The sequence below is a fragment of the Metopolophium dirhodum genome, chromosome 1 (assembly GCF_019925205.1).
Source record: "Metopolophium dirhodum isolate CAU chromosome 1, ASM1992520v1, whole genome shotgun sequence".
Classification (NCBI taxonomy): Eukaryota; Metazoa; Arthropoda; class Insecta; order Hemiptera; family Aphididae; genus Metopolophium; species Metopolophium dirhodum.
This window is the reverse complement of record NC_083560.1, coordinates 131,953,378-131,963,639: the sequence shown is the minus strand read 5'-3', so window position 1 is coordinate 131,963,639 and position 10,262 is coordinate 131,953,378. Positions and strand designations below refer to the sequence as shown.

At 29.0% G+C, this 10,262-nt stretch overlaps 1 protein-coding gene across 1 annotated transcript; it reads right to left on the bottom strand.

Annotated features, from left to right (window-relative positions):
• Positions 1-5,345: 5,345 nt before the first annotated feature.
• Positions 5,346-6,170, bottom strand: LOC132953828 (uncharacterized). The gene has a single exon (XM_061026163.1). The coding sequence runs from the start codon at positions 6,168-6,170 to the stop codon at positions 5,346-5,348; it is 825 nt and encodes a 274-aa protein (XP_060882146.1).
• Positions 6,171-10,262: the final 4,092 nt, after the last annotated feature.

Here is a 10,262-nt window from a genome sequence, read left to right as displayed (position 1 = left end):
CAGACAAAAAACCGGTTTTAGCACCGAAAAGGGCCATTTTGAGTTCAACAGGATGTGTTTTGGACTAAAAGGAGCTCCGGCAACTTTTCAAAGACTTATGAATCAAGTACTTATTTGTCTCAACGGTGTGAAATCTTATCTTTTGTTTACCTGGATGATGTAATCGTTATTGGAACATCTATTAAAGATCACGAAAATAACTTACGAGATGTATTTAAAAGATTTCGTAAATATCATTTGCAACTTCAACCACTGAAATGCCAATTCTTAAGTAAAGAAGTATGTTATCTTGGTCACTTGATAACTGATGAAGGCATAAAACCAGATCCAAAAAAAATATCATGTGTAGCTAATTATTGCACTCCAACTAATGCTAAAGAGCTAAAATCATTTCTTGGATTAATAGGTTATTATCGAAAATTCATCAAAGATTTCAGTAAAAAAAAAAAAACCATTAACATCTTTACTAAAGAAGGATCAACAAATTATATTGACGGATGCTTGTGAAGACGCATTTCAAACATTCAGAACCATATTGACCAAGAAACCAATACTTCAATTTCCTGACTTTTCTCAACCTTTCAATATTACAACAGATGCCAGTAATTGTGCAATAGGAGGAATATTATCGGAAGGAAACATTGGGTCAGACTTGCCAATTTCCTATGGATCACGCACATTAAATAAAGCTGAAATAAATTACAATACTACTGAAAAGGAACTGTTGGCAATAATTTGGTCGGTTAAACAATTTCGTCCTTACATCTACGGTCGAAAATTTAACATTATAACAGACCACAAACCTCTATCATGGATGTTTGGAGTTAAAGATCCTGGAGCTCGTCTTACGAGGTGGCGACTTCTGCTAGAAGAATACGACTATTCAATCATTTATAAACCAGGAGTCCAGAACACAAATGCTGACGCACTTAGCAGAATAGCAGTTTCTACTACTACGGCAATTACGCCTCAATCGACTAACGAATATCAGAAATTTCTTGAAGAAATATCCCAACGTATCATTATAAACAATAATGTTACTGAAACAGCGGGTAATTTATTCGATGCTGCAGACGAATATGCATTAGGACATTGTGTTTCTCAAGATTTTTGTATGAAAAAAGGGATAGGTCTCGAATTCAGAAGAAAATATGGTCAAATTAAACAGCTAAAAAATCAAAATAAACAGGTAACAGAAATAGCTTCTTTACAAGTAAATGGAAGAACTATTCTTTACCTAATTACAAAAGAAAAACATTGGCAGAAGCCTTCTAATAAAACAATGTTTTTAACTTTAAAAAATTTGCGAACTTTCTGCGATACAAATAAAATAAAAAAACTTGCATTACCAAAAATAGCTTGTGGAATAGATCAATTAGATTGGTCTGAAATACGCACAATGATTCGATTCCATTTTAAAGGCTCTGAAACCAAAGTACTAGTGTTCATTGATAACACATATACAGAAGAAGATAAATATAAGATTATCGAAGAATTTCACAATTCACCACTAGGAGGCCATCAAGGAATTTCCAGAACAATCAAAAGAATAAAACAACAACATACATGGAAAGGATTGAAAAAAGATGTACAAAATTTTATATCGTCATGTCAATCATGCCAGCGAAATAAAACTCTTAATAAAACCGTCAAACAACCTATGGTTATAACAACTACATCTTCCAAACCCTTTGAACGTATATTCCTAGATATTGTTGGACCAATTACCACGTCTAAAAAAAGAAATAATTATATATTGACACTACAAGACGATTTGACGAAGTTTTCGGCTGCATATCCGTTAGTATCTCACGATGCAAATTCGGTATCGAAGGCGTTCGTTGAAGGTTTTGTATGCCATCATGGAATACCGGAGTCAATCTTAACAGATTGTGGTACAGAATTTATGGGTAAAATATTTGCTGCCTGTTGTAAGCTATTGCAAATAGATAAACTACACACGACATCATATCATCCTCAATCTAATGGTGGACTTGAAAGGTCACATCAGACGTTAGCTGCTTATCTTCGACATTATGTCGATAAACATCTTGATGACTGGGATGACTATGTTCCGTATGCAATGTTTGTATACAACACCACAGTACATACAACAACCAAACACCAACCATACGAACTAATATATGGATTCCCTTGTTCAATACCACATACATTAAGTAGAACTCCTCAACCTAGATACAACTACGAAGATTATGTCTTCGAGTTGAAACAAAAACTTCAAGAGTCACACAAACAAGCTCGAAAAAACATATTATTAAGTAAAGAAAAATCCAAAGAAACATATGATCAAAATCGACATGAAATTAACTTCAATGTAGGAGATCGAGTTTGGATAAAAAATCACCAACCGAAAGGCAAATTAAGTCCTAAATGGCTTGGACCGTATTCGGTTACTCAATTAGAAGACAATGAAAATGTCATAATACAAAAAGAACGAAAAGAAGTGAAAATACACATAAACGAACTTAAGCCGTGTTTTCCGTAAAAAAAAAGATAATATATTTATATATAAATGATTATTATAATAGTGGTAATGATACATAGATAACATAAAATAAAAAAAAATAAAAATAAAAATAATAATAATATAATGTATTTCACATATGAACTTGTAGTCAAATAATACACAATGGTGTTTCAGAATAATATGTATGATGGAATCACTTATTAAAACAGAACCCTTGTACAACATCTCGTATGCAAAAGAATCACCAGGAATCTACTTCGACTACATCTCCGACATGCATATAACACCTGCAAATTGGGAGATAGCAGTATATTTAAATGTGTCCATTTATCAGGCACATTATTTGGAAATCAAAAATTTTCAGAAAGAAACTCTAGCACTTTGCAATGAAGCGACCGAAAGTTTTTCAGATGAATGCAGTTTCTTATGCTTAAAAAAGAAATTTTATACATCTGAAATTTGTTCATTGTTTAAGACTACATCAGAAAAAGTTTTGAACGAATTTGAATTTGAGACTAACAAACTAGTCCAAATAATTGAAGAACAGGATCATTCAAAACATAAACGCAATGTAGCAAACGGTATAAAAGAAATTATATATACTCTGTTCGGGTCTATAAAAATAGATGATGTTTACAAATTATATTCAAATATCAGAACAATGGTAAAAAATGGACAGAAATCTCAAAATTTGGCAGAAAGTAAATTAATAATTACTCCTGCGAATACTAATAATGCAATAATGATCAATAAACCAACTATAGACGCAACGACGGAAATACAAAATAACATAAGACAAATTCGCCGTTTTATTTTATCAGAACGAGAAGAGTTTAGTGATGAAAATATCAAAATTATATTGGAAAATCAAATTATAAATTTAAATTTAATATATAACCAATATGCTTTAGAAGTAGGAAAAATTATTCAAATATTACATTCGGCTATGTATGGGAAATTACACCCTTTAGTAATATCATCAAATCAATTATTAGATGAAATGAAATTAATTAAATTAAATCTTTCACCTGACTTAAACATTCCTGTAAAATTAGATGTATCTGGTATGTCTGAACTGTATAGAATAATACAAACTACAATCGTTAAAAGTAATGATTTAATTATATTCATCAATACGATTCCTTTAGTATTAAGTAACATGTATAAACTATATAATGTTCTACCAAACCCAGTATATTATATAGAAGATAAGAGATTTATGTTTATACAACCTAGGTTTAAGTTTATAGCCATAACTATTGATCAGGAATATTTTATTAACTTAAGCGAAAACGATGTTAGTTTGTGTACTGATACAAACCGTTTTAAAATTTGTAAAAACCTTTTAGCCAAAAGGGTAGTGACATCAAACGAATGTGAAATAAATTTAATTTCTTATTCAGATATAACAGAATTAGCAGATTTTTGTAAAATAAAATACACTTCATTTAAACATGGGATTTTTCATAAGCTTATGTCATCAAATTCGTGGATTTTCACGGTAACAAAGCAAAATTTAGTTGTAACGTGTTCCAATAAAGATTCAATTACAGAAGTATTAACTGGATCAGGAATATTATCACTGAGCGAACAATGTTCCGCAATTTCAGGAGGTTATCGCATGATTCCGTTTAGAACAATTTATTCAGAATTAAAATCAGACTTCATACCAACTATAAATTTAACTAAATATATACACGATGCTAACACAATAAAAGAATTTGTATCACCAGAAATGGTATTTTCAAAGTATAAAGATGATACTGAAGTCACTATCCCAAAAGATAATTTAGATTATAAGCAATCTTCAATTTATATAAATTATTATGTAATTGGTTTAATAACACTATGTTGGTTACTAATAATTATACTGTCAATTATCATAATAAGAAAAATATTTAATTTTAAGAAAATTAAAAATATCAATGTAAATCAACCGAGTTCGACGGAAAAAAATGAACAAAATCAAGTAGAACTTAAAATAAGAAAAGGAAAAATTACCCAAAATAATTGTTTAGAAGTAGGATAATGATCTTCCGTCTAACCCGGGGGGTGTTATATGCCCACCACTATATATTATGTAGACTATAGTGACGCTTGTTTATCAGAGTATAATAACGCCTGTATGTAGGCGTCTTATCTTAGATATTTTGCTTTTGCACGACAAGACTATTGTATCGGTCCTGTCGGCAATTCAGTCTAGAACCCGACTCATTCGAGTTAAGTAGTGTGCTTCTAATATATAAATTACATAGTTAAAATTAATAAAGTAAAGTATTCTTATTTAAATCAAATCGTGTATTCTTTTTAATAATAAACTACCAACATTTGATTATCACCCGCTACACAGAGAACGGTTTCAACAAATTGTCGTCTTTGGATACAACCAAGGACACAATATAAAATATAACAGAACATCACGGGCATATACGGTGGCGTTCATAACAATTTAGTACAGCATACAAATACTACAAAACATACTATACAGAAATCCGAAGGACAGATTCAATCAATGAAATCGCCAACATCTTGGGTGTTTCACAGCAAAAAGTTGACAAAAAATAGAAAACTTTACAGTCCCAATTTCGTAGGGAACAACATAAAGTAAAAAATAAAAAATCTGGAGCTGGAACCGATGATAATTACACAAGTGCGTGGTATTTGTACAAGCCATTAATTTTTTTTCAGATAGAAATAAACCAAAAAATACTTGAGACACTTATGATGCACAGGTAATAACAACATTATTTGAATAATTTTTTTAAAACAAATAATTGGTAGTTTTTATTGGTTAATAATTAATAGTAAATAGTTAATAAAAATTAAGCATAGAAGTAGGTAGGTAATTAAATACAACTTATTCAAATTCATCTTGCAAATAAACACGCCCTGCAGTTGCAAAATAATGAGCAAATCGTTCACGAGTTTTGTGTACAGCTGCTGCTGATTTTCGTCCACATTTCTTCAATGGTAAAAATGACGTGGTTTCCGACGAATCACTCCTCCAAGTTCCTTTTTTTAAAGTTCGGTTTTCAAAAGCTTCAGAGTCAAAAATATCTGGTGGACTATATACATTTTTTGACGACTCACTCCGTCTTAAAAAATTATGCAAATGGACACACGCTAAAACAATTGTATTTATTTTTTCTGGTTGTAGTAATAACGGTTTCCTTAAGACTCGAAAAACTGAAGCCATTATGCCAAAAGTATTTTCAACGACACGTTGTGCCCTTGATAAACGATAATTAAAAGCTCGTTGTGGTGAACCTCGTAAATGAGTCCCTGGAAAAGGTTTCATTAAAATTTCCTTCAATGGAAAAGCATCATCGCATACAAAAACATATGGAGATTTTTCTTTTTGTCCTGGAAGTGCTTTTGGCGATGGTAGGTTTAAAGATTCATCGTAAATTTTTTTTGCCAAGATGGAATTATTAAATACACCTCCATCTGATATCCTACCTTGGCACCCAACACTTGCAAAAATAAAACAATAATGTGCGTCCACTGCAGCAAGTAGTACAACACTAAATGTCCCCTTGTAATTAAAATATTCCGTGCCACTATTAAAAGGTGCTTGCATTACGATGTGTTTACCGTCAATAGCACCTACACATTGCAGAAAATTCCATAATTCATTATAGTCATTTGCTATTAATTCCCATGCGTTTGATGAATTAGGCATCTAAAAATAATTATAATTTGTTTATAGTACCTACATTGAAAAATATTGTTAAAATAATGTTAACAAATTATTATATAATTTTCTGTTACCTCTCCTGCGCCACCAACCAAGTAAAATAATTATTTTTATTCTAAATGCAGTTCAATAATTGCATTGTTTTATATTAACAAATAACAATATACAATTTATATTGCAAATTTCAGTGTATAATACATTATATTTAATATAATTAGGTTTAAATACATTTTTTTTTTAAACAAAATACAAATTAACTGAATTTTTAGTTTAAATAATTTATAACTCTTTCTTACAATACAAAACAATATTTTAATACGTATTATGTTACTCCTAAATATTTTATATTATATTATAATTTTATACATTTAATGATTTTTGTATTTATTATAGTATTGGATTATAAAAAATCATATTATTCGTATATTTTTTAGATTCTGAGTGAAACGATGAATGTATTGATTTTACAATGATGTGTGTTTTTTTTTTTATTTTTTATTTTTGTGTCTGTGTACACGATAAGTAGTCGAAATAATGCTTCGATTTTCGACTTCAGTATCTTGTTCGATGGGAAAGTGAATATCGTTGGTGCATTGGGGAGGTCAAAATTTTAATTTCCCAGTAGTTTTCAAAAGCGATGTGAAAAACAAAAGAAAAATTAAGGAAAAACGGGAATTTTTACGCAAAATCGATTTTTAACAAAATCGATTTTGGTTATTGGTGTAACTCTAAAACAAATGACCGTAGATGCATGAAATTTTCACTGGTTGTTTATATTAGCATTTTCTATACACCATAAAATTTTCCAAATATTTTGACTCTTTTTGAGCTGTTTACAGCCATTGTCAGTTTTCAATTTTTTTAGTTTTTTTTTCTATAAATATCAATAAAATTTTATCTATTGAGTAAAAAAGCTTGAAAATTTAATAGAAGGCTCCTAGTTTATTGTTTCAAAGGCAGATGAAAAAAATTAAAAATCCTTAGTTACAGTTTTTAATTATAAGCATTTAAAGTTTAAATTTTGACAAAATACGGAAAAATCACGAAAAATAGCAAATTATTTTGATGAGAATTCATAAAAATTTTTCTTTTTAAATCTAAGATTTGAAAATGTAATATAAGATTACTCATAAGTTTGTCTACCTTTATCAAAAAAAAAATGTCTAGAAGAAACTTAAATTAAATTTTTATGAGCGTCTGAAATTTATATTTTTACAACATTTGATATTTACTCGATTTCTCATGTAACGATTTTTTTATTTTATTGTAATTAAAAAACGAATGACTGTAGATACTTGAAAATTTCACTGAATGTTTATATTAGCATTTTCTATACACCATACAATTTTGAAAATATTTTGACTCTATTTGAGCTGTTTACGGACATTGTCAGTTTTCAATTTTTTTAGTTTTTTTTTCTATAAATATCAATAAATTTTTATTTGTTGGGTAAAAAAGCGTGAAAATTTAATATTAGACTCCTGATATATTGTTTTAATAGCAGTTGAAAAATATTAAAAATACATTTGCACAATTTTTTTTTATAAGCATTTAAAGTTCAAATTTTGACAACATTTATCAAATTTATAATTTATTAATTATTTTGTGGTTAAAAATTTATAAAATGTTTAACTTTTATGGCTAAGGATTGAAAATTTAAAACAAGGCTCCACGTTAATAGGTTATATATAAATTACTTTATTCACAATAATATCATCAAATATACTTGGTAATATCATAGGCTGACTGACCGTTTTCGCTCAGAATCGTTTTTCTTATACAATGATATTATATCATTGAATTCAAATTTAACACCATCCATTACAGTGACCCACTTGTAACCTACCGTACAGCAGAGCGACATCCACTTATCCACCTTTTTTTATTCAGTTCTTACGTTGTCCTAAATTCCTTAACGTAATTATGACTTATTATTTTTTATTTTAATTAATTTTAGATTCTGAGCAGAGAGATGAAAGTATTGACTTTTACAATGATGTGTGTTTTTTTTTATAAATTTATTGAAAAACAAAAGAAAAATTAAGGAAAAACAATTCAACAAAATCGATTTTAGTTTTTTGTGTACCTAAAATTAATTCATTTTTTATATTTATTTTTTTATTTTATTTTTTTGTTAACTCTATAACAAATGGCCGTAGATACATGACATTTTGACTGAATGTTTGTATTAGCATTTTTTATAAAACATATAATTTTCAAAATATTTTGACTTATTTTGAGCTGTTTACGGACATTTTCAGTTTCAAATTTATTTAGTTTTTTTTGTATAAATATCAATAAAATTATAATATAGGCTAAAATGGACATGGCAATGGGGGGGGGGGGGGCTATAACCCCATAGCCCTCCTGGGTACTCATCTAATTTTACGTATATTTACATAAATAGGTATTATTGTTTAGGAAGAAACAGATAATGAAGATGTCTTGGAAGATGACTTCATCGTGGTAGATAGTGTTGATGGTGATGGGAAAACTACAGAACGACCAAAGAGATTTTCATCGCCAAAACAAAAAAAAAAAAAATTAAAACAGATGAGGATCCAAGAGTAGATGAGGTTTATTCTATACTGAAAACTTATGCAGAAAAAAATAAAGTGAAGGATAACGCGACAACATACGGGGAACACGTCGCTAACAAACTTAGGTCTTATACAGATTTTATTCGTCTTAATACAGAACACAAAATTAACTGTATTCTTCACGAATCGGATATGTTAATGCTACAACAAAATAATCAACCACCTGACTATCCTATACATTTTCCCGGTCCATCTTCAAGTAATAATAATTCTTTTATTCCTTTACATTCTATTGGTAGGTACATCTTCAGGTAATACACATACACTTTCTCCTTTATATTCTGCACCATCTTTTACTCCAAATAATAATTTCAGTCCATTACCCTCCTCCAGCGTACCATTTACACCAACACATGAAAGCAATTCCTTAAATACACAAGAAAACGCTTCACCATATTATAATATTAATTAATTGTAAAAGTTATAAGAAGGATGTCTGCTACCGCTATAAAGGAAGATAACCAATAGTGCTGTATCCTAGGTAGGATTATTTTTTAAATTTTTTTTTTTTTAATACAGTTTTATTTTGTTTAATAATTAATATAATATGTTAATTTTTTTTTTAAATCTTATTTTATTATTATATTGGTAATATAATTTATAAATAATATACTCATGTCCAAAAGTGATAACAATTATTATTTTTTTGTTTTTAATAAAGTTGTAGCCATTATTTAATAATTTTTGTTTTTATTTACCTATTGTAATAAAACTGTCTGTACCTTTATCATTTAAATATATTTTATCTACATATTATTGGCATTATAATATTATTGATATTATGATGCAGTGGCGTGGCGTGTATATAAGCAGTGTAAGCGTTGCTTACACTTTTTATTGTTAAACGTTTTTGGGTGTATTATTTTTAAATGACCAAATTAAATTCAATTTTAGCCATGATCAATGTGAAATAATATTATTGTTTATTATAATATTTTTTCATTGATTTTATAATTTTATATTTATAAATTGTTATTTGTTGTTAGTCTAAAAATAACATCGTTATTCGTTGTTTTTGAACGTTTCGGTCGTCGCGTCGGTTCATTACAAGCCAAGAATACTCGGTAAAATGTCCCCCGAACTTCCGCAGTCCGCGCACGCACGTTCGGCTCATCTATGCATTTTCTATAAACATGAGAAATGCGATGTGTGTGTAAGCGATTTCAATTCCCTTTCCTATTTTATAAATTAGACTATTACAGTTTATAGTATAAATTGTTTGTGTTGAAATTATCACGCGGAATAGTATACGCGGTGGTGGTACTGACATATAAGCGATTTTCAAATATGATACACGACGAATCAGCAATCATCGTGATTTTAATCGACATTTCACTTTATTTTATTTTTACCAATTGCGTTGGTATAATGGTATGACAAACAGTGCCGCACTGCCACTATTGTCTGTTGACTGTTATGACTATTTGACTTTATTTAATAGTTACGACTTACAGAATAGTACAGTTAATTTATTTTT